Source organism: Amphiura filiformis, chromosome 1 (genome assembly GCF_039555335.1).
Source record: "Amphiura filiformis chromosome 1, Afil_fr2py, whole genome shotgun sequence".
Taxonomy (NCBI): Eukaryota; Metazoa; Echinodermata; class Ophiuroidea; order Amphilepidida; family Amphiuridae; genus Amphiura; species Amphiura filiformis.
The window spans coordinates 9,669,623-9,696,435 of record NC_092628.1 but is presented as its reverse complement, the minus strand read 5'-3'; the positions used below and the strand labels follow the sequence as shown (position 1 = coordinate 9,696,435).

Sequence of the window (26,813 nt, the reverse complement as noted above, 5' to 3'; positions counted from 1 at the left end):
ATAATTCAATGATTTATAGTACTAAGGCAAACCTGGCTTCTCCGCTCTTTTGATCTCAAATTAGTTTTATGATATTATTCTATGAAATTAAGATTTTCCCTTCACATAAAAATGATACTCAATAGTGCATCAGGGCATTAGTTACGGAGCTGAGGTAAAAAATGATTAAGTTCAGCTCAGTTATGTTTGATCCAATCATCATAAAATACAATGACACTAATATGCAATACATGTAATAAATAATTAACAGATATGAAAAGTACTCAGTTAAAAGTCTACATGAGAAAATAACATACGATAGACGAGATGACGGATGTAGACCCTGCTAAATGCTGATTGTGAAATGCAGTGTCCTCTGCCGAAAAGTTACAAATAAAAATTATATGGAATTAACTATTATACATGTGCATAAAGGATTCCACTATGTTTGTCCTATAAGTCTCTATCTCAAGAACCACTACATTCAATAAGTGCAGTGCACTAATGACTTTGTCTGATAATAAATTTTATTCAAATTTTTTTTTTACAGCTGCACTAAAATTGACATGAAGCAACTATTTTGACAAAACAAGAAGTCAGTGCCACCGTAATACACAAAATACTGACTATATGTAGGGAATGTCACATAAATGTATCTCTGCCAGCACTATCATGATGAGCAAATCAACATTCATCACACCATCATTAGTCATTCACAAACCTAATCCATGACAGTGTTTGTGCAAGGACTAGGCTTCAATATAAAAAGTCCTAAGTTTTGAGATATTTTCTCAAAATATCAAGAGCTTTCTCAAGAACCACTGACCAATACTAGGCTTGATTGTACTTATCTTAATGCATTTTTCATGCTGATTCCAAATATGATCATGAAAATTTATAATTCTGAAATTTTTGGAATTTAAAATAAAAAAAATAATTGAAACTTCAACACCCATGTGAAGAGAGTTATATATCCAACAAATAGTAGACTTGTTTGTACTCATTTTAATGCATTTTTCATGCTGATTCTAAATATGGTCATGAAAATTTACAATTTGGAAATTTTTGAATTAAAAACAAAATGAAACTTGTCGTCTGCAGTCGACCCCCACATTGAGTGAGTTATATACAACAAATAGTGTGAACATTTAGACAGGTAAATGTAGTACAGTTAGCCATATTGGTCATGTTTAGTCAACATTCCTACAGCGTATTATTTGCAGGGCTGTATACAGGATTTTGAAAATGATGAGGCCAAAAGGGATTTCATCTTCTTATTCCTTTTCTTATTTCTCTACCATTTTATTTTTTCTTTACTACCTCCTAAAATGGGCTCATGTGTCTGAGTATAGCTATTTATTGCCTTGGTGTATAGAGAGAATTATTATGATACTTATATAATGTAAAAGTGGACATTTTCACGGTACAATATTAAATTTCAATGCTCAATGCAGCTACCGCGAAAATAAAAACACATGAATATGTTCTTTTATGTATAGGTCTATGTAAGAAAACTCAAAATCGCAAATTTAAAAACAAGTGAAATGGTTAAAAATCAGCAAAGCGCAAACATTTTTACACATGCGAAAATAACCATTTTTACAGTAATTGATTTGCAGTGACAGTTCTACCTGCCTTACAATATTTGAGTCAAAAGCAGAAAATTTCAAATGGAGTAGACGCAACAGGTCTTGATCACATTCAGTCAACTAAGTCTTTCAAAATGTGCCTGTAAATAACATGCATACTAGATTTCACATCATTTTAAGTGATATGCATGTAGTAACATAATTATTATTACTGGGGTATGTTTTGCATAAAAAATCTGCAATTGACACTACATGAGCGTACAATCTTTATAACTCTAACATCCAACAAAGTCTTACAATAATGGACTATTCAATTTGAAATCCATACATCCCTATGGAAGACATGACCTTAATCTTTCACACAGGCAGTGTAAATTTCAAATGGAGTCACCCATTCAGGTAGCACCATTTGAAATTCACACTCCCTATGTGGGAGATTAAGGTCATGTCTTCCATAGGGGGTGTATGGATTTCAACTACACCTAAGTCGCTTACAACAATGAGCACCATTTCGGCTATTCCAGTTGAAATCCATACACCCCCTATGGAAAACAATTCAAAAGGAGTCACCCATTCAGGTAGACCTATTTGAAATTCATACTGTGTAGAAGATTCAGGTCCTCTTCAAACGGGCTATGTGAATTTCAACTGCAATAGCACACTGCGCATCATAATATTGTGCTATGTAAGGTTGGTACAATTATTGGAAGTGTGTAAGTGCTGTATCTTATTTCAAATGTTTGTAAAGTAAATATCTGATGTTTTGAGCAAGACATGTAAGTTGAGTATCATCAGCTGGTTCAGTCAACAAACTTGCAAGATGACTGCAAATATCATATAGACTTGACTTTCCGGTCTGTTACAAATTGAGAAAACCTTTTATCATATTGCGCACCCGTATATCAACTATGATAACACATTGGACCTGCATATGCCGTCTATCACACAGTAGAGGATAATAAAATCAAACAATTATATTGTTTATTCTCATTCTTAGATGGTTAAATATTATCTTAATAACTAAACACTATTTACTGCTTTAGTTGCACATTTTGCAATCTTGTTCATATATTACGCTCTACAACTTGCAACGTATGCGCGCCTTGACAAGTGTGTTTCGCTACGACGCTACCGCTGCCGTCTACCGTGTGATAGATGACATGCAGGAACCAATGACATTCAGCGCTTCCAAGCTAAACCACAGCCACAACTAAAAAGGGTAAATTCATGTTTCTATGAACTGATACTCAATTTCAAACCCCAATTGATAGGCAAGAGGATATGTCATCAAAATATATCATAATATATCATGTTCTTCTCTGCTGATGGATTTCATTTTTTCCTCATGGTATACAAATAATTAGGTGATTGGTGACTTAAATACATCTGACAAGTTGTCTCCATGAATTGATGAAGCAAATGCATTTTTAATCCAGTTATTTTCAATGACAATGACACTTTATTTTGAATCTCAATTTTCTTATTATCAAATTTTGATCTTATGTTATGAAACAAACACTTTTGAGAACATGGATTTTGAAGGAAGAATATTGTTAAAATTATAGGTATAGTATACACCTTTCTATTGTTGTGTTTAGTGCAATATGTCGATCACATTACAATGTATATTCTTGGAGGGGAAGAAGGGTAAACTACCATTGAAATTAGTCATGGCAGTGGTAGGTTGAAAATCACAGGATACCCTTGCGTATGTCAATATTTATAACTTCTGCAATGTATTTGGTTGATTTAGGGTATTACATACCGACATGTGACGGTAATTGCCAAATTATAAAATATTGAATAGTTTTTATCTTTGCAAAACTCTTACAGAAAAGATACAGGTATATTGGAAATGCTATCAGTGACCAATCTACTTCTATGTGAATTCTGGGTAGACCATACATGGTATCACGCCCAGCGGTGCAACTTCACATCCGGTGCAGAACAGACAAAATCAAAAAAGCACTCCCACCACCGATGACGATGATAAAAATCACAAAACTCACGACGAAGGGTGCAAAATTATATACAGTGAAGACTTGGTGCAGGACTAGTTGAGTGACGCAGCTGCTGGAACAACTGAGCCCATGTACAGCTCAGATTTATCACTGGAAACCAGCTGCTGGATCTTGGTTTTGAACCTTTGGCTTGATGTTGAATTCACTATAGAAGCAGGGAGTTTGTTCCATACTGGTATGGTTGCTGGGAAGTAGCTGTTCTTGTATACTTCTGTTCTTGCTCTGATGATGTTGTACTGCTCCTCATGCGTCCTTCTGGTTTTGATGGAGGGTGTGTCTTGTGGTATGTAGTGACATGGTATTTGGACAGAGACTTCCTGGTTATGAATCTTGTAGAACAGAGTCAGTCTTGATGCACCTTCGTTGCTGTAGTTACTATTACTAGTTCTCTCACCCTGACTTGCATACTAGGACAAAACTGACCATTACTAGTTCTCACCCATACTAAAGACAAAATTGACCAAAAATGTGTGATGTGTATCTTCATCTTGGCATGACTTATTCTGACCATATCAGCAAACTACAAATGGTTGCATGCTTCCCATGCATTTGTCCCTGTCAAGTCATTTTGAGAGCATTCTGGGAAATTTTGCCCATGACACCACTGGATACCTACATTTTTAGTTACTTCTGCACCAATGTGAAGTACTATAGCCAAGTAACTTACCAGCATAGTTTTACCATTGCCAGGAGGTCCAAACAGTAGCAGTCCCCTTGCAGGAGCCCTGAGCCCTGTGAATAATTCTGGTCTTAGTGCTGGTAGGATGACTATTTCTTCTAAGGCTTGTTTGGCAGTGCATTGACCAGCTGTATCAATGACAAAATATTAGTTGTTGTATGGTTATGTTGCATTCTTAGTCAGTGGGAGTGGTCTAGTTCGTAGACACATTTTTGATTGGACAATCGCAAGATTTCGGTGCCGTTTATCAGGCCGTAGACGACCCCACGTCATCATGCGTCTTGATAATGCCTTACACGCTTGTAGAGGTGCGCGTATGTATTGCGCTGTAATGTGAGACTAGTGCGGAATACGCGACTCCGCTTAGCAGTACGCGCAACAGAATACGTGAAGTTGTAAACAAGTTTCGTTCATTTTATAATGAGGGAGTTTTTATGACGGTAACTTAGTTTTTGCTTTAAAAATTGTTTACAGTTATTAAAATAATATTTAACTGACTAAGAATGAGAATAAACAATAGGAATTTTTATTTTGCCTATCCTCTACCTATGATAGACGACAGGCAGGTCCAATATTTTTATTGTAGTGGATACTGGCTGCGCCGGCATCCACTACTCAAAATATTGGACCTGCCTGTCGCTCTATCACACGGTAGAGGATAGGCAAAATAAAAATTCCTATCGCTTATTCTCTAAATGTTGCATTCAGGGAGCTTGGGTCACAAAATCATACTACTCGGCATCTTTTGGGGTACTATTAATATTGAAACCACTGTGTTTAAACATATTCAGGCATTTGTATAAAAATAATTTATCCTTTGTAGACTACAAAGTGTGTTGTAGACCTGCATCCTGAGGCAGATGTAAGTGATAGTGCTATTTTTGTATGAAATGGCTTGTCAACAACTTGGCATGAGACCAACCTATATGATGTCAACTAGACTGAAGAAATATGGGACATTCAGCCAAGGAAGCTTAATTTTAAATAGTGAGATTTATAACATGCAACTTATCATCCATCTCAAGGTGCTGTGAATGACACATAACGACGAGAAATGAGACAATAGGAAGATGGGACAAGAATATGGGAAGGCTCCGATTTTAAACATGCTGGGGGGGGATTGCAGTAAAAATATTGTTTAAGACACAGTGGCATAGCCTAAGGGGTAGTAAGGACAGGGGGCAGCAATCTTTGGCAAGTGCGGATATCAGTTCTGCTTGAATCATGCCTTCATCGCACCATGTTGAATGAGGTTAATTAGGAGGTGCGTAGGCATCAAGGTCACCTTTTGCCATGGTATGTAGAGGGCACACCTTCTTGCATGCTCTTCCTCAGGCAGACAAAGGATGTACCTTGTGAATCTCTGCTGGTGATTCCTTACAAAGGTGAAAAGAGGCTCAGTGTTGGTCATATCATAATGAACATTGTAAACAATGTAAAAAGAAACTTCAGCATAATTACAGAATACTATTAGGGTCAGTGTTTAGAGGTTTAGGGTTTACGATTAAGGTTAGGGTTTGGGCATAGGGTTAGTGTTAAATGAAGATGGTATTTTTATTCTGAAACTTAATCCTTACCTATGTCATCAAATGTAACAGGTGGCCCACTATCAACTATTTCATCCAATATCTTGTTGGCTAATTTACTGTCCACATTCTTTAACCGGGATACTTTCTTCTTTAAAGTAGTCACTTTTTCTGCGGTGTTTGTATTGGTACTGCTTATATTGCCATTGCTGTTCTTCCGTGATGTGCCCCTCCCCTGCAACAGAAAAAATAAAGACAGTCAAAATATATGATACAATACATTACTTTTTATTTGCCTTTCTTTCTCTTATTTGATGTTCATTCCATTCTTCTTGGCATATCTGACTTACCAACAAATTAATAGGCTATCTTAATTTAAAGCCCTTTCAAATTTAAAAACCTAATGCCAAATGCGATTTTTAAGGGTTTTTTTACTTTATTATTATTTTTATCTGTGAGACGAGCTTTTTGACAAGACCACCTTTCATTCTCCTAATGAGGTTTCACTGTGGTCAAGATGAAGAATTTTATTGAGATTTAAGATTCAGGCTATTTTGACATCTGACGGATGTGAGATTTTTGTGTGGTGGATTTGATAAAAAAATAAAAGAGCCGAAAAAATTGAAATTTACTAAATCCAATTGAAATAACGCGCCAAAAATGGGCAATTTTACTAATACGCCTGGGGCTTTGAGACAAACTATTAAATTAAGATGGCCTTATAAAAGAAATTTAGATGAAAAATTTTACAAAATAAATGAATACAACACTGACTGTCATAACTGATGAGTAACTGATTTTAACATTTTGAAACAATCTGCTTTTATATTATGTTCACTGATCTACAAAATATGTCTGATAAAACAACTTAATGCAGACATTTTACATTATTCAATGAATCCACCATGTATCAGTTAGGGCATTTATGGACAATTACGCAGGTGTGAAATCTGATATTGCTTGGGGCAACTTGGCGACACTAAAATATATCTACGCATACTGGCACATCTTCATCTTCCACAAATTCTATGCCATATTTCCATCAAACTCACCACTATACATGTAGTAGAGAATATTTGGCATAAAATTTAAACTGAATGGTGAGCTACGTTTCTTTTCATTTCATTCTTTCATTTATTTATCTGTTCATTTATTCATCAATCTTCAAGTCAAATATATGACATACTTTTTCATCTTACAATATTGACTTTACTGAAATTCAAAATATGATTCCTTCCCAACTACTGTGACAGAGTACTGAATTTAGAGCACTTATAATCAATTTAGCTTACACTATTTCAAAACCAATTTCCTAAATTTAACCTAATTTGTCAAAGATGATACCATACAATGGCAGTTGTGAGAGATTTCTTCCCCAATTTGTAATATTAATATTGAAATTCATTACGAATGATTGGCTAAATAATTTTTTTTTCATTTGAGCTATAATTTGCTAAATAAAATTGGAATATCACAATGTGCATGTGAGGCTGAGTAAAATGATAATGTTATATGTCACATACTCACATTATTTGATTTTATATACCTCATATATAGATTCCTGTCATCTGATTGGTTGAAAGTGCAGTCATTGAATTAACTATGCCCGCAAAATGAACTATGGACCGGTCCATGGAAATGAGCTATGGACCGGTCCCGTGCGTCACGATCAAACTGCGCGCTTTTCCCAGTGTAAAATGATATTACGCACGCGTTAATGTTTTCACGCTATAATTACGCAGACATCGCAGATTGTAATCTGTGTGCCGTTCGCATTGAAACTATTAATTTCTCTTCCCAAAATCGATGCTTTTAACCAAACAGATGACAAGAATCTTAAGATTTGGTATATAAAACAAAATTGACTGCTTTTTATTCGGGCGTGGTTACGCCTCGGGCATAGTCATGGTTTTGAGATCACCTTGGGCCTATAATTTTAACCATGCCCCTCATAGCAGTCAATATTTGTATAATATTGAAATAAAACATGAAGCAAGAAACAAATACTCACACATTTGTTTTAATTTTCCTTGAACGTCTAGCATAATTAATGGATATGACAATTACCTTTTCCAAGTTTCAAAGCAATTTCATGATTTTTCATCACATCCATAGCTCATATCCAAAAGTTCTTGAAAGGTGTACTGTAAGTCATCAATTACTGTTTCTTAAGTTAGTGTTTCTGTTTTGATTTAGAAAAGTTAACCCAATACTTTGAAAGCTATTGTTAAAAAAAGATAATCGATATGTACTTATTGACCATCATACACATGACCACTAGACATGATGACTAGGCCTAATATTATGTAATCCTCTGACAGTGATAAACCTCATGACAGTAAGACATCTGACCAAGTGTTTTATGCTAAAATTAGGTTGCTCACTGGTAAAAAGGGGAAAAAACATGACAAATCATGTTTAAATAGATGTCAGTGCTTCTAAGGACACAAAATGCAGAGGTCCCAGATTGACTCATCGCCATTGTCTCAATTTATCAAACATTTGTGTGAGTGGAGGTGGGGGGAGTTGGCTGTGTACATGCAGAGGGGAACACACAGTTCAGTAGCAAATGAGGATATTCCCTCCTCCCTATATTGGGGGCCAATCATTTTTATAGCTGCAAGGGTGGATGATAATAATATAGAGATGCATTAGATGGGTAATATAAAACATCAAGGGTAAGCTTCAGTTTGATAAGGTGTATCCGCAGGACTCTGCACTCAGACTGTGGCAGTCCTCGGTCGAAGGGTGTATGCCTAATGTCCACAGCTTGTGGCCAGCAAAAATATGTGTGGATAGGGGTATTTGCCTGCAAACAAGGACACACACATAACTTAATCAAATTTAAACTGTGGACCAAAATGCAAACAAGCACCATCCTCAGTTTGCAACGGTGTGCACTCTGCAATAGGTTGCATCAATTATTGCCTTTTAGAGATGCGTACTCTTATTGTGCATTCAAATACTGACCACAGTTAGTTGTCGCAGCATATTGCATAATGTGTATGATTTTGACTGCAAATCTTTGTTTTGTTTACACACATTTGCTGGCGTTAACAACACCAAATGCCACTTGACTGTGTTGGACATGCGAAATCACAATATTTCGCATTTGCGCATCATCGTAATTCATTATTGTCCATCAATTTACTAAGCCGTCTTGAGCCATGTGACTTTTTAGAGTTGAAAAGAGTAAAATAATGATTTTTAAATCAAATTTCCATTTTGTTGATTTTGCCCTCCTCCAAAATAATCACTTCCCCGCCGCCATGCCCCCCAAGCCAAAAATTCTAGGTGCGATCACTAGATGTGTCATTATTTGACAAGAAAAAAAGATGTAATTTATTAAACAGTAAATAAGCGTACCTGTTCTCAATTTTATATACCATGTGCCCAATATGGCACAAATACGCAGCCCTGCGCGGTACACAAAGTGATAAATCTCACCTTCTATAATTTGAGTTAAAATTTGCAAAAACCTTTTGGGAATACCATGGCAACGCATGCATATAAATGATACAGTAGCATTATTCTTACGTCAATCATATGCGTATGCCTGCACATACAGTGTCAAAATGGTAATATTATAGCCTAGTTCATAATATTGAGCAAATTTGTCTTACTTCAGCCTGTTTTCTTTGAACTCCTCAGTGTTGTTAACACAAGAACCGAGGGCATGCATTTCCCAGGATGCATTTATTATGAACATATGATTAAGTCAAGATGAAAATGTCCAGGTAAGCGTGTAAAAATGGAATTTAAGATTCTCACAATAAATTTATCAATGAATGAGGTTTTTCAATTCAAAATCAATCTGCAAAGTATCTTATGAATAGAAAGTAATCTTAGGTTTGGCACAATTTTATATGGTCAGTAGTTGCGCCGTGTCTCTTTTTTGGGGGGCATTAGAGGGAAAAGTTACTATCTGGAGGGGCAAATACATGTATCTGCAGATTTATCCACAATTCTGCCATTTTTGTCCTAAATAATTGAATTTGCAGTGATTTTTTGTTCTTACATGGGGACAACTGGGGAGAAAAATGCAAACTGGGGAAAAATACTTTCCCATTTTGTATCAGAACTGAATGTACAAAACTTACAAATTGGAATATTTCCTATTTCTGGGTAATTTCTGCCACCTTCACTGTAACAAGCTCATTACAGCACAACAGATTAACACTCCATGTGTACCTTGTGGTCATAAGTTGATAATTTGCACCTTTTGAAGGAAAAATCTATATGTAAATTTTATTTAAAATGTTCTCTTTTTTCATTCATTTTTTTTATTGGTATAAGTTGGGTAAATAAATTCGCAATCTTGTAATTTTGTTTTAGTGTCTTTTTAAAGAAATCACTGTTTTGTGTACAGATACTTTTTGTGTGCAATATGTGATGCGATTAAGCAAAATCAGTTGGAACTCGGAAATATTTTCTTTTGTTTCCTGTTGTTTTGGAAACTCTTTAATTGTTCATATCTTTGGAACTGGTTGTTCAATTTCAATGAGGTTTTGGCAAAATGCAGCTTTGTAAATACTTTTTACTACCCTATAAGAAATTGGAAAATTTAATATTTCCGAGTTCCGACTGATTTTGTTTGATCGCATCACATATATTATGTTCAACTCACTAATCACAGCCAAGTCTGTAAGTATAAAAGACCCAAGTATCATCACCTCAGAGCATCACTTAATATATGCACAATCTTATCAGGGCATTGCCCACCTGGACTGAAAGCCATGCTCAGGTGGGAGGAAAGAGGATGAAAGATGAAGATGCTGTGATGGTGTATGATGTCTTTATTCTTGAGTAGAGTAGTGAGATTATATTTTGTTTCCCAAAAGCTTCACCAGGAAGCCAATTGAATGATTCTGCATTAGGAATAAACCTGAGGAATTTTGGTGCACAGTATTAAAAAAAACATTATTTTGCTTTCTTTAAAATGATTTTCATTGACTTTAGAAATATGAAGGCAAAGACAGCCATCAAACATGTATTATAAGCATTGAAAATAATATGAAATGTGTTATACTGATGTCTAATACTCTTATTTTAATAGCTTTGCATTATTTATGAACTCAAAAAAATGTGTGTTATTTATGAACTCAAAAAAATATTATGTTGCTTTCTTTAAAATGATTTTCATTGACTTTAGAAAAATGAAGGCAAAGACAGCCATCAAACACATATTTTAAGCATTGAAAATAAAATGAAATGTGTTATACTGATGTCTGATAATCTTTGCACTATTTATGAACTCAAGATATTAGAGTTTATTTTATTTAGTACAATAAAACTGCAATAAAATGCCTTCTATATACAATTATGTAATAAAAAAACACCTGAAATATGACTCAAACAAGTTTCAATGGTCAATGTTTGTGTTTCACAAACAAGTATGGTTTCTTTATTGCTTCCCCTTCCTACTTGAATCAACCAGTCATTATGGTAAGAATGAGAGGGATAAACAAGAAGACGCCTAATAATAAACAACCATATTGATGGATTTATGCGGTCGCTAAGCCTTTTTGAAACTGATGTTATTGATCTTGATGAGTGTCACATGATGAGTTGTTGTCAACAACGTCATGTGACAACCAAATAAATCAAAATTACAGGATCAATTATGTTATTAAATAGAATAATAAACTAATAATCAAAGGGATCAACTAATTAATGCAAATGAGAAGGAAATTACCAGATAATGTGAGTAAGTTAAGACAGGCAGGAAGGCCTTTGCACCTGCATGGGAAAGGTACTTTGATTAGAAAGCTTTAAACAACAGAATTCATCAATATTTCAACTAATTAATTCTATAGAATTGTAGATTCATACGTAGTGTTATAAAATGAGGACAATTAATTTCTTAATATTGGATTTTGGTGTTGAACTAAATAGAAAAAGCAATACAGCAAGCAATATATATTTCATATTCTGAAGAGCTTGTTTTAAATGTTTGTGTTTGTATGCAATGTAGGATGTTTTAAATGTCCTGCATATAATAATAATTATATTCTTATTCAGTGGAAGTGGGACAATTGCACAATTTTGGGGGTCATCTATTAAGGCCGTAGATGACCCACCTCATCACAAGTATTGATAACACGCAACATGCTTGTAGAGGCGTGCGTATGTAATGCGTTGCATGTGTAGACCTAGTGAGTGATACTCGCACACACTTGCGCCAACATCCACTATTCAAACTATTGGACCTACCTGTCATCTATCACACAGTAGCGGAGAGTAAAATCAAAAATTCCCATCATTTTTTCTCTAAATATTGGTACCCTGAGATAAGTGCAGAGAACCCTGTGCACTCTCAATTCATCTAACCGTGCAGGTATGCAAATCTGCACATGTATTGAACAAATCTCTCCGATTATGTATGAGGAGAGATGATTATGTCTGCATGGAACTCATGCAATGCTGATCATGTTTCAACTATAATATATTTCCTAAAGGGGTTTTCTATTTGAAAACAAAATATGTACATACACATGTTTGTGTCAATGTTACAGATCTAGCTTGGATCACGACCAGAACACAAGTCATATTTGAATTCACGGAACTCCACTAATTGTTTCAAAAATACAAATTTTGCTGAGGTGGTAAAAAAAACCTGTTCTATGGACCAGATCAATTGTGGGTATTTTCAAAAAAATTCAAAATATTAGCTTCCTGAGATGTTTTTAGGGCAAAAATGACTGAACAAGGTTTTTTTGTTTGTCACCTTGTTCTAATCATTGTTGGTGCATCACATGTATGAAAATATAATTTATCAATATAATACCAATTTTGTTATCTACCTGACAGGGGCAATGGGCTTTTAAATTTAAAAGACACACTACCCCTGTGGAAGATTTTTTAAATATCTTCCACAGGGGGAGTATGAATTTCAGATGGAATGAACACATTTGCAGCTCCATTTGAAAAACACACTCCCCCTGTTAAATATTCATTATGACTCTTTCTCAGAGGGTGTATGAAATTAAAATGGAGCTGCTAATGTCTTCAACCCACTGTGGAAGATATTAAAAAAACTTCCACAGGGGTAGTGTGACTTTTAATTGGAATAGCCCAATGATTCATCAAACTGACAAATAATATTATTGCTTATCCAATCAATTACATAACACACAAAAAAAGATCATATTAATATTATACCTGTTTAAATGCAAGCCAAATATGAACTGCTAGATTTGTTCATAATATAAGGTGAAGGTTACCATGCAAATTCAGCATATCTATTAATTTCTAGTCTTCAAATCACAATTAAATCCACCTCTCCCACCTGCACACCAGTTCCTGTCATTCCACCTGCCCTCACTACAATTGTAATTCAGATCACGTCCACTGTAACCATCAATATAGATAGATATCCCTATGGTCCAGTCCACTGAGCCTCTACTAAACTGGTTTGTTTTTACCTACGTGCAGTGAAATCACTACTAATACATGATATGATCCAGCATAGATCAAAATATGCGCTTCTAATTGTGGAAAGTGTCATTGATCAGATGCTTACTATATGGCATAGTAGCTTCCCTGCAGTATAAGTATTACAAATTCCCTGCAATCAAAGCACATATTTTGGTATGTCTTTCACAATTTAAGTATTTCAGACTGACGAAAAAACATGACAACAAATAAATAATAAATAAAATAAAATCTCCTGTATTAGCATTTCAGACTGAAGAAAAGATGACAAAAATAAATATCTCCTTCAAATATTGATAATAACTGGCACAAAATTAGCATGTCGGACTGAAGAAAGCATTCATCATGACAATAAATAAATAATAAAACTTAATCAAAACTCTGTCCCTATAAGTAGGTATATCACCCCAAAAATAAGCGCAGCAGAAACATGTTATTTGACGCTTTTAATTGAATCATCGTTATGAATGCTTCAAAAAACAAAAAAACAGAATTGAAATCGGATAATGCAAAGTGATGTAACGTCAACTTGAAGATACCCGGAAATCGGGTGAAAACCTGCCACAAATTGCTATAAATGGCAAAATGGTAATTTTTGGGATCTGTAATGCTTATTCGGACACTTACTTGAAAAGGTAGCATTGATTTAAGTATCACAGATTAATTGCATATCTTTCCGGACTTCGTTAAAAGAAAACAAAATTAAAAATCTCTCCTCGAATAAATGTAATAAATCCACCAAAAATACAATTTTAGCCATTTTGACCAATCTGCAGACAAATAAAAGCTTAAAAAATGACTAAGTCCAGCTAATTAATATGCAAAAAATAATGCCAACAGAGAACCGTACATGATATGAGGATGCGGTTTTTTTTGCACACATAAGTACCCAAAGTTCTTTCATTTGGTAACAAAAAATACACAAAAAGTCATTAATTATGCAAATTAGCTAATTACATCTAATTATATATTTATGCCATTCTTATGTTAATTAGGCATATGTAATTTTTACTTCTTTCAATGTTTTATTTATGTTTTATTCATACAGCATGATTTTGTCAAATATGAACCTGCAGTGATGTTGAATAAAGAAACTGCAGTTAATTGCCTAAGTGCACCGAGTTTTCAATTGGTATAGGGAAGTGTTTCACTCATTGTCCAAGGAAATAAAATACATGATAACAAACACTGGTATTTCAGACCGGTGGTACTAGGTCCTCTATTTCGAGAGACCTATATTTATTGATTTATGGACGATCTAAAAAATTCATAAAACAGGTCTTAACTCTTAAACTAGGCAGTGTTTAATTTCGGCGGAGTTGATAGTGATTTAGGAAATGTTTCACCTACCATATATTAAAAAGACAAATTATTGTGATCAATGAAACATAACGAGGAAATCGTTTTTTGACATGTAGTTTTCAAAAATTGGCCAACTTTGATCCGCGCGCTTTTTGATTCACTGTTATGTATGCGTGCACAGTATGACAGAATTATTGTGCAGCCACTGTGACATACCTACTATAAGCAACTGAAGAAAACATGACAACAAATAAATAATGAACAAAATCAAAGCACTGTCACAATATATAATTAGCATTTCACACCGAAGAAAACATACCAATAATAAATATCCCCTTCAATGAAAGCACAAATTTTGATATAACCGTCACAAAATTAGCTTTTCAGACTAAAAGCATGAAAATACAAAATAAGGTAAAAACTCTTGTCACAATAAATGCTCAAGAGTGACTTTAAAATTTCCATAAGCCTAACTGGATGAAATAAATTTAAACATAATGGCATTTTCTATGTTGTGTGTGTTCCTTTTATAAGAGAACGTCTTAAATTTCCACATGGTGTAAAATGGCACTTTATACGTTCCATGGGATTATGATGTAATTCAAGTTTTATGAATTCGCATAAGATTTGACTGGTTTTACAATTCCATGGAACCACACTCCTACTAAATTCTCTGAGAAGTAAAGCTATGTGATGTCATGTATTCTGATAATCATACAGAGAATACAGGCAGGTGTGAAAGCAATTTGGTAATATAGAAATTTAAGCTATCTCTGCTGCTATACCTATCAAAAAAGAGGTGGTTCCAAAATCATTTGACACCAGGTATAAAAGTTCCATGAACTCTGATGAAATCCACATAAAATATAAATGGGTTTAAATTCTATGCAGCCAAGCTGGCTTGGGTCCCATTGGAAAAAGACAAAATTGAAAACCCACAATATACTATGTGTATGTTTTTTAATTTTGTCATTTTGGTCCAATTTTGTGCGACTAAGTGGGAGGCTCTGACTCACGCTTAAGTATTCAATATTAAATGAGTCTATTTCATAATGCATGAGCCTAAATTGGTGGTTCAACTGGGAATCCTATCGACTGGAATTGGAGGTTGAAATAGAGTTGTAATTCCAGAAGTACTTTAAAGATTATAAGTCAATTTGGCTCATAACTACAGTTGATTTTACCAGCAGCATGACAGTAAGTATGGCCTTTTGACAGAGATCTCAATATATCGCTACATTGGCTACAAAAAAGTATGTAGTGTATGATAGAGAATATCTGTCAACTCAGGTTGAATAACATGCCTTTCTTGTGAAACAAGCTATTCTAATGTACCTGTGTATTAATCTGTTAACATGAGAGTATTACTATACCATTTTTCAACCTGACATGGCAGTAAAGTCAACGCGTTGAGGGAGCTGTTTGCACGGCGCATCTATGCATGCAAACGCCAGTGCTTTGAGTGAACTCTTTAACTATTTGACGCTGCACTCAAGGAAATGTGCACTGACGTCACTGCCATATCAGGGTAAAATATGGTATCAGCTGGACTTCAACTTCTACAACTGCCCTGGAATTTGAAATAGTGGTTAACTCTAAATATGACCAGGTTGTTGCCCTGAAAAGCCTTCTCGCAGAGGTTAGCTGATGTTATAGCCTGTGCATAATTTCTGGTGTCAGCTTTTAGCTTCTATGTATGAACAATCCTGTGAAAGCTTGCACTATTTTACTGTGCTTTAACTTACCCTAGCATTTAAGTTTGTTTCCGAGTTATTTCTGGAGAGAGGTCTTGTTGAAGGTCTTCTTTCAGGTGTTGCAGGACTGTGACTTCTTGGTGTGACAGGACTACGGCTTCTGCATGTGCCTCTGGAGCGTGGTAAACTGTGACTCTTGTGGATGAGTTTGGGAGAGGATGTCATCATCTTAGCAGCCCCTGTATTAAACAATTATAGCAATGAATTTGAAGCAAAACAAAAGAAAAAATATTAGGGATTATGTACATGCGTACTCATAATGTTTTTTGTTATTTTTACACAGTATCCTAAATAATAGATGTCAGAATTGAAGGATGACTTAAAGAGAGAGAACAAAAATGTATTCTTCCTCTCTGTCTGTCTGCTTCTTTCTCTTCCTCCGCATGTCTGTTTCTTCGTCTTTCTTTCACTCACTAGTATGTCTGCCCTTCTCGCTCTCTCCAATCAAAGATAATTATTGTGGCATCATCAAATAATTCTTTTAAACAATTTTAGCAAACAATATCAAAATGAGAAAATCCGATGTAATTTGTATTTAAAAAACTAAAGTCCACACAGCCAGCAAAAGATGAGCATACATGTTTAAGCGTATTGTCAACACAGAGAACTTTACAATACATTGAAAATAGATGAAAATCTGTGATAAACTTGAATAAGTACCAGGCAGCTCTTGGTAATTCTAAATTCTAAATTGTTCCCCAAACATAATTCACTGTTTACACTGCAAGTCTGTGCAGTGGGTCGATTTAAATAATTCAATTCACTTTGTTCTAATATCATAGTTTTATTTATGCAGTATCTCTAGACCCTGGGTGCTACAAAGTGCTATTGATTGCATGAAATTGCATTAAATAAGCATCAAGCATAACACAAATGAGGATTGAAACATTTGCAATAATTTGATAAATGAAATGAATGTATTTCATACAAGTAGTATGCATTAATCTTGGCACATGTTTTTATTTTAGGAATGATCCCAGTTAAGTTTTTATCACCTCTATGAAATTTTACAAAATGTTATTATTGCATCAAATAAAATGTACTTGAATTTACCAGGACAATCTCGTTAACTGCATCTGATACAACAGATAATATGACTAATGGTTTCAGTTATCTAATAACACAAATATATTTCATAGAATAATTGTATTCATCCAAATGCAATTAACAGAATATGAAATACACATTAGCCAACATAACCATTGCAAAGATGGAGAGAGAGTGCACATGGATAAGATAAAGAGATAAATAGTTGATATCAAAAAAATATGTTGTCATGTCAACACTTGTTTTATAATTACAGATTTTAAGAATTCCTGTATACCTGATATTTTACATGTATAACAGAAGTTCTCAATATATTTGCTCGTGGGCCAAAGAGGGCTAAATTCATTTCAAAGACCTCAGCATGAGTAGTCACGTCGACAATCTGTGCAAGAGTGCTCTTCTCGGCATCAGGAAGATTGGACGCATTCGGCAGTATCTGACTCGCGAATCAACCACTAAGTTGGTTCATGCCTTCGTAACATCTAAACTTGATACATGTAATTCGCTGTTGTATGGATTGCCGGATCGCGAGATCGCAAAAGTTCAGAAAGTTCAGAACGTGGCCGCAAGGCTTGTTCTGCGTATCTCGCGACATGAGCATATCACACCCGCTCTGGAAGAGCTTCACTGGCTGCCAATAAAACAAAGAGTGGCATATAAGATCATGCTTGTTACATATAAAGCTCTTCATGGCATGTCACCAGTTTTTATATCTGACATCATTCACGTCTATGTACCAACAAGATCGCTGAGATCATCTGCTGAATGTCGACTGAAAGTCATTAAGTCATCTACAAAGTTCTATGGTGACAGGTCATTTGCCTTCGCAGCCTCGAAATTATGGAACGATCTTCCCAGTGAAATTCGCCACGCTACTACTCTCGGCATTTTCCAGTCTCGACTGAAGACACATCTCTTTAGACAGTACTTCAATGGTGATGCATCGTAATTTCATTTTTCATCAATTATTGTGTGCGCAATAATTTATTCTTCATGTGTGTTTATTCCGAGTAACCCTGCCCATTAATTTTGCCATCTAGGGAGCAAGATATTATTCTTGCTGAGAGTGATGTGCTGGTAACCTCTCCTCTCCAGGGTTTATTTATGCCATTGCTGTGCCAGCCATGCCACGGTTTGATGTTCCATCCACTGTTTTAAATATGTTGCTTCGTATATAATCATGTTAGTTCTATTGTACTATGTTCCGTGCAATACCAATTTTTACCCAGCCAATTTTTATGTTTATGGGGCGTGATATTTATCTCGTCGAGAGTGATGTGCTGGCAACCTCTCCTCTCCTGGGCTTTCTCAATTTTGTCGCATTTTCTCTCCTGTGCGGGTTTTCGCGAAAGGTGTGATATGCTCGATACGCTGTTTGATTGATTGTATTATTCTGATTGTTATAATTATCTGTATATTTAATTTATATTGCTATGTTGTATTTTGTGATAATAATTGCTCTGTGTATATTTAGTCAAACCCTGCCCATTTGTTATTTCTATTTAGGGAGCAAGACATTTGAAATATTGCTGAGAGTGATGTGCTGGCAACCTCTCCTCTCCAGGGCTTTTACCATGTTTTTTTTTTTTTCGTCTGTGCCGGTCACAGCTTTTTGATTGTTTTTATGCGGTGGTGTGCTCGAAATGCTGTTTTTGGGTTGTAGTGCAATTCTATTTTAAACTCTGTGTATATTTACATTTTTATTTGCTTATTATGTGCTTATTGATATTATGAAATATGTTCTAAAGTCATTCTCCTCGTCGCTTCATATGTGCCTTTTGTCGTGCCTCCTTGCTTTTTTTTTGGCTCATGGGGAGCGGCGTGGATTATGACTTTTCTTTTTGTTTATATTGTTGTGTTTAAAATTTTGTTTATTATTTAAAATGAAAAAAAAATTGTATTTGTTAGGCCCTTAAATTTTCTTTTGTTTGTAGCTTAAGATATTTAATATGTTTCTGGTTGTGTAAAGCGCCTAGAGGCATTTGCATTAGGCGCTATATTAAATCTGTCTTTATTATTATTATTATTATGTTTGAGAGCCAAATGCACTGTTTTTGCTATGCTAACCCTAACCGAACCAAACCCACTGTTATTTTGCTATTGGAAGGGAAAGAAAAAGATGAACAAAGTCACTTGGTGCCCCCAGAATTTGACCCTTGAACCCTTGCATGCCACGCAGAAGATCACCGACCTGGACGTAGCCACACAGGTTTCGATGGAACGGCCAGTGATATGGGTAGATATGGCTTAGGCTGATTGCGTCATCACATCACATGGAATCCATGCATGTGCAGCACTTTCCATAGTGAGCTTTAGTGAGTTTCAGTTCAGTTAGGGTTAACCTGGTACATTTCAGAGCTATTCAAGGGCCAACCGGATCTGGTCTGTGGGCTGCCTAATGAGAACCTGATGTATATACTAGTATGTATGATATGATATGATTGGTAACTTTGGTACATCAGGCATGGCAAGTACTAAAATTTAATCCACTAGTTAAAAGTAACATATTGTTTTCAAGCTTCAATAAAAAAGTGTTATAGCATTTCATTTGTAGTTAATATCTCCTCATTATGCTATTAATAACACAACATTTGGTTGAAAACAACTGAGACAGAACAGGAACAAAAACTGTTCTTAGGGAAACATACTCTCACCCGCAAACATGAAAGTGATATCTTCTTCATTCAATTAAATTTCACGAATTCAAGCACAGGATTGATAAATCAGGTAGAAAACAATCTGCTAACACACTGTTTTGTATTCTGCAAGAGGAGCACTTGATTAGATTATGAGACAAATTTGGCACCAGTGCAAGCAGGTAGTCATGGTAGTAGGCTTGTTTACTTGCTCTTTATTCTATTACCGAAACACTCACTGGAATTGACAAATTTGTAAACCAAATAACAGAGAGTAAAATTTATCATTTTTAAAGGAATGAGTGTGTAATATGTTATGGATAATTTGGAAAGTTTTCTTCTTTTTTCGTCTAACATGTCTAAGTTGGTAAAAAAATATGAAGCAATGAGGTAATAGATTTTTTATTCTGTCTTTTTTGGTGTTTTGTGAACTATTAAAACCATGGTGTAAATTAAAAGGCAATACAAATACACCTAATGCAAACTGAATCACGCTTCCCTCACAAACTTTCTTCCAAGATAAAATTCCCTGAGTTTGATTCCAACAAATATGCCAAACAAATTATCTATGAATAGGTTGACCAGGTCTGCGTTTGTGTAGATCATTGCTTGATAGGGTTGATATATTTTAAAAGAAAATCTGGTCCTTTTATCTTCAACCTGGGAATTTATAACACTTTTCACCTAAATAGACTAAAATATATTGCTGTTATTTAATACAATTCCAAAACATGTTTATACCCAATCCACAAAATTGACCAATTCACTCTTCAGGTGAAATTTTTTTAAATGAACACAAGAAAGTTCACAATAAAAAGACAAAATAAAATAACAAAGGGACCACTTTTTCATGTCAAGCCTTTTAAATTAGCCCAATATTTTTATGATGGTTGTGTTCATTTTCCATCTCCATCCTGCATTCAATCCTGGCTACGGACCTGCCCATCGCCCTTAAAGAAAAATGGAAAATGGTAATAAAATGTCTCTAATACCACTTTTACTAGTAACAATGTTACCAGTACCAATGTTACCAGTAACATATGAGGTGGACCATTCCTAGTTCAAACTGCTTATGTCATATCTTTCTCTGTTACATTTTTTCGTTTCAAATGCACTTTGCCTGCTATCAGTCCACAATTCTCCTCATCCTGATAAATGCCCTAAGTCTACTCATCTTGAGCTCCAATCAATTCATTCCAAAATTGAAAGCGCTCCCTGTAGCTAGCAGAGATTTCCACACAATTCCCTACCAATAATTTAATATAAACTCAAGAATTCTGAAAAAGGAAGCCGGAGTAATAACTGAGGCTCACCTTTCTAGCCCGCTAGTAATTTATGTATATTGTATTAGCTGTAGGCTAAATGAAAATCCATCTATGTCTTTACGGGATGATGCTGAGGAATTCATCAGTTTTATATGGATTTAGCTTGCTTCAAATTTTTACAGAAGTGTACATTTAGTATTGCAGTGATTCGTTTATTACTATAAAATTATTATTGATTTTAATTATTGCATTCACAAGGAAGAAGTCGTCCACATAAACAGCTGATAAAAACAAACCGAGATGTGATTTGACTTAGTGTATAACAAGCATATCTCGGACCTATACTGCATGTTGAGAACATAAAAACGCTATCCAAACCAGTGGCGTAGGGGGCACCGACCATGATTGGGGGGAACCGGGTCTGATTGGGGGGGCACAAGCCATTTTTGTCAATTTTCCTATGGGATTTTCTAAATTAGCAATCGATTGGAGGGCAGTTGCCCCCCCCCGTGCCCCTATGACGCTACGCAACTGATCCAAATGGCTTTCATGCTTAAAGTGTGCTTGCGATACTGTGATATGTGCTGCATGACATACACTTATGTGCTGCTATTGTTTTTCAAATGTTACAACAATCATGCGCATAATCAGCATATGCCATTTATTACGACCATCCTCTGGATCCGCGGCTGCACAGTCATACATAAAGTGATTCACAAATAGTCCTCACTACAGATCTAAGAAGTAGACACTGGGTGTGGATTGAGTGCCTGTGTAGAGCACCCAGTATCTCGCACAGTAGTAGAGCGCCCAGTGTCTCACACAGTAAACCCTAACAGTATATAATACCGAATTTATTAATTTGTTTTAAACAATTCATTGATTCCAGCACTGGTGGCATCCATTAATGCCTGTAGACAGAATGTCTAAAAAGGTGACCTCAACGCTGTGGGTGGTCTTCCTGTGCTTTTGAATGGGACAGCAGTAACCTTGGCCAATTTTTAGTCCAAAATTTTGGATTTTTTAGATTTTTCTTTAAGTTTATGCGAGCTTAAGGGCTGGGGTATGAACGCTTGGACAGTATTTATTTTGGGACATTAGAGCACATCAGACATATCGAATTGCATTCTGAATACTGAAGAATGTCATTCTGATATCAAATAATTTTGGTTTTTGAAATTCATAAATACACATTTTATGGCAAATCATTAAGAACACTATGCAGTAAAAATCAGATATTTTCAAAAAATGTTGGCAGACTTCAAAAAATGATTTTTCTTAATACTTTGTGTGTGGATGCACCTTGGGTCAGAGTCTACAGGAGTGACAGTCATATCGCCTCTAAACCCTTGGTTGCCATGGCAACAGCGAAAATGTCAATTTGCCCAATTTTCAGCATTTTTAGCATTTTCCCATGTAGCAAAATGTAGAAATATCAGGTCAGATTTGAGGATGAAGGAAATCATGTTCAGTACCCTTCTTTTATACAGTGAATAAGACATCCTTCCTCTCTATAAAAATCATGTAAACACAAACAAATCTTTTTCAGAAATGGGTGAAACTATTATGTAAAATAGGGTGTTTTTCATTATTTTCGCAATGACAAAACTTGTGTTGGGAAAATTGATGTAACCCCCAAAGTAACACTTTTCTCACAATTATCTGTTCAGGGTAGGTTGATAAGATGTTGGTCTAGTAATATCATGAAAAAAAAGTTTTGGTAAATTTCATACGTGGGAGCAGTGTTGCCAGGAAAATTGCACAATTTTCAGTTTTTTAATTTAATATATTATGAAAAATAAGGGCTTTTATCCACCTAGGGGATGATGATGCATTTTTATGATATTAGTATGAAGACATCACCAACTGTAGTGCATGAGTACAAGTATTTCTGCCTAAGTGTTGCCAGAAACCTCACTTATTTGACGTTTGAGATTGTATTTACAATGGAAAATGCTGATTTTAACAGACAACTCTCTTGTTAATTTTATGCAACACTCTAGTATTGTTATTTGGATTAAGTGCATGGTGTGACATGATTTGCATTGGTTTCAACACCAGTGTTGCCAGTAGCGTTGCCTTTTCAGGTGCTGTTATAAAGTAATTTTCATACGTGGGAGCAGTGTTGCCAGGAAAATTGCACAATTTTCAGGTTTTTTATTTAATATATTATGAAAAATAAGGCTTTTATCCACCTAGGGGATGATGATGCATTTTTATGATATTAGTATGAAGACATTAAAAACTGTAGTGCATGAGTATCAAGTAGTTCTGCCTAAGTGTTGCCAGAAACCTCACTTTCTTGACGTTTGAAATTATATTGATGATGGAAAATACTGACTTTAACAGACAACTCTCTTGTTAATTTTATGCAACACTCCAGTATTGTGATTTGGATTAAGTGCATGGTGTGACATGATTTGCATTGGTTTCAACACCAGTGTTGCCAGTAGCTTTGCCTTTTCAGGTGCTGTTATAAAGAAACAGCGAAACCAGTGTTGCTAGTAACATTGTCTATTCAAGTCAGTTTACAGGATAATGACACTCTTACTGACAAACTTACAGAAAAGGAGGTTTTAACAGCACTGGTATACATAGTATACACAATTTTTCAAATCGTGAAGTATAGCGGGTCCTGGACTGCTATTATTAACATGTCAACAACAGTATTGCCAGAAAACTCACTTTTGTATTATTGAGGTTAAATTTACTGTTTAAATTAAGTGTAGTATACCTTACTTTGCTCACTGTGATTTCAACACCTGTGTTGCTAGTAACATTTTCAGTTATTTTGAAACAATTGAGAAAGCTACAGAAGAATCTAAAGAGGTGACATGGTTAGCTATGTCTGTTGCAGTTCATACACTAGATATGATGCAGCATAGTACCCTTTTTCATCTCATTTGAAGACTCACATTACGGAAGATACAAGATTGCCAACCGACATTTACAGACATAGTGCTTAAAAACATTACATGTTTTGAAATTTTTCAAAACATTGTTTGTAACTAAATAGGAACAACTTTCCACAAAGCTTTCTATTTTCTTGATATACGGACGTTTAAGTGTCGATGTTGAGGTATATGCATATGTCCTTAAGTTTTGAAACAGTTTGCTTGATCAGACTCTTTGTTTTTACAAGTTCACAAATATTACACGGAAAAACAGTGACAGGATCGACGGAATTATATAAATAAACATTGTTATTCATCAGGTTCGCCGCAAATAATAAAGGAGACAAGAAGAAAAAATGATCCCGCCTGGGAATTGAACCCAGGACCTCAGGGTTACGAGACCTACGCCTTAACCGCTTGGCCACGGGAGTTTCATGATTAGGCTGGTTGAAATTCGAACTCATCCAGGTTCGCCGTCGCAAATAAACTGAAAAGGTTACAAGCAACACTGGTGTTGAAATCACAGTGAGCAAAGTAAAGTATACTACACTTAATTTAAACAGTACATTTAACCTCAATAATACAAAAGTGAGTTTTCTAGCAATACAGTTATTGACATGTCAATAAAAGCAGACCAGGACCCGCTATACTTCACGCTATACTTCAATGAATAGACAATGTTACTAGCAAAACTGGTTTCGCTGTTTCTTTATAACAGCACCTGAAAAGGCAAAGCTACTGGCAACACTGGTGTTGAAACCAATGCAAATCATGTCACACCATGCACTTAATCCAAATCACAATACTAGAGTGTTGCATAAAATGAACAAGATAGTTGTCTGTTAAAATCAGCATTTTCCATTGTAAATAAAATCTCAAACGTCAAAAAAGTGAGGTTTCTGGCAACACTTAGGCAGAAATACTTGATACTCATGCACTACAGTTGGTAATGTCTTCATACTAATATCATAAAAATGCATCATCATCCCTAGGTGGATAAAAGCCCTTATTTTTCATATATATTAAATTAAAACCTGAAAATTGTGCAATTTTCCTGGCAACACTGCTCCCACGTGTGAAAATTACTTTATAACAGCACCTGAAAAGGCAACACTACTGGCAACACTGGTGTAGAAACCAATGCAGATCATGTCACACCATGCACTTAATCCAACTAACAATACTAGAGTGTTGCATAAAATTAACAAGAGAGTTGTCTGTTAAAATCAGCATTTTCCATTGTAAATAAAATCTCAAACGTCAAAAAAGTGAGGTTTCTGGCAATACTTAGGCAGAAATACTTGATACTCATGCACTACAGTTGGTAATGTCTTCATACTAATATCATAAAAATGCATCATCATCCCCTAGGTGGATAAAAGCCCTTATTTTTCATATATATTAAATTAAAACCTGAAAATTGTGCAATTTTCCTGGCAACACTGCTCCCACGTATGAAAATTACTTTATAACAGCACCTGAAAAGGCAACGCTACTGGCAACACTGGTGTTGAAAGCAATGCAAATCATGTCACACCATGCACTTAATCCAAATAACAATACTAGAGTGTTGCATAAAATTAACAAGAGAGTTGTCTGTTAAAATCAGCATTTTCCATTGTAAATAAAATCTCAAACGTCACAAAAGTGAGGTTTCTGGCAACACTTAGGCAGAAATACTTGATACTCATGCACTACAGTTGGTAATGTCTTCATACTAATATCATAAAAATGCATCATCATCCCCTAGGTGGATAAAAGCCCTTATTTTTCATAATATATTAAATTAAAAAACTGAAAATTGTGCAATTTTCCTGGCAACACTGCTCCCACGTATGAAAATTACCAAAACTTTTTTTCATGATATTACTAGACCAACATCTTATCTACTTACCCTGAGCAGATAATTGTGAGAAAAGTGTTACTTTGGGGTTACATCAATTTTCCCAACACAAGTTTTGGCATGGCGAAAATAATGAAAAACACCCCTATTTTACATAATGGTTTCACCCACTTCTGAAAGTGATTTGTTTGTGTTTACATGATTTTTATAGAGAGGAAGGATATCTTATTCACTGTATAAAAGAAGGGTACTGAACATGATTTCCTTCATCCTGAAATCTGACCTGATATTTCTACATTTTGTTACATGTGAAAATGCTGAAAATGCTGAAAATTGGGCAAATTTACATTTTGGCGGTTGCCATGGCAACCAAAGGTGCAGAGGCGACATGAATGTCATTCCTGTTGACTTTGACCCAAGGTGCATCCATGCACAAAGGTTGAAGAAAAATCATTTTTTGAAGTCTGCCAACACTTATTTGATTTATACAGCAGACCAGTCTTAAAAATTGATATTTTGATATTTAACAGTACTGAAGTAAACTTTATAAATCTGATGATTTATACTTAACGTATATGTGGTGGGATGAAATGCCGACGATCAATTGAAAATTTTGACCTTTTCGTATTGAAGATATGGATTTTTTTCCAAAACACCAAAAAAAAGTAGGTCTTTTTGGGAAAAAATCTATATCTTCAATATGAAAGGTCAAAATTTTCAATTGACCGTCGGCTTTTCCTCCCTGCTACATACATTTTAAGAATATATCATTAGATTTATATAATTTACTTCGAGGGCTGTTATATATCAAAAATTTGAAAAATATCAAATTTTAATAATTTGT

General features: G+C 35.1%; 1 protein-coding gene across 2 annotated transcripts in view; it reads right to left on the bottom strand.

The window, feature by feature from the left end:
* The window catches only part of LOC140148666 (spastin-like), an 80,445-nt gene that overhangs the window by 15,396 nt on the left and 38,236 nt on the right, over nucleotides 1–26,813 (bottom strand). For both annotated transcript variants that reach the window (XM_072170738.1, XM_072170813.1), the window contains 3 exons: nucleotides 16,276–16,463; nucleotides 5,846–6,029; nucleotides 4,257–4,396 (listed from right to left, as the gene is read on the bottom strand). In XM_072170738.1, the coding sequence (XP_072026839.1) occupies nucleotides 4,257–4,396; nucleotides 5,846–6,029; nucleotides 16,276–16,463 (512 nt within the window). The remainder of the gene's footprint in view (nucleotides 1–4,256; nucleotides 4,397–5,845; nucleotides 6,030–16,275; nucleotides 16,464–26,813) is intronic.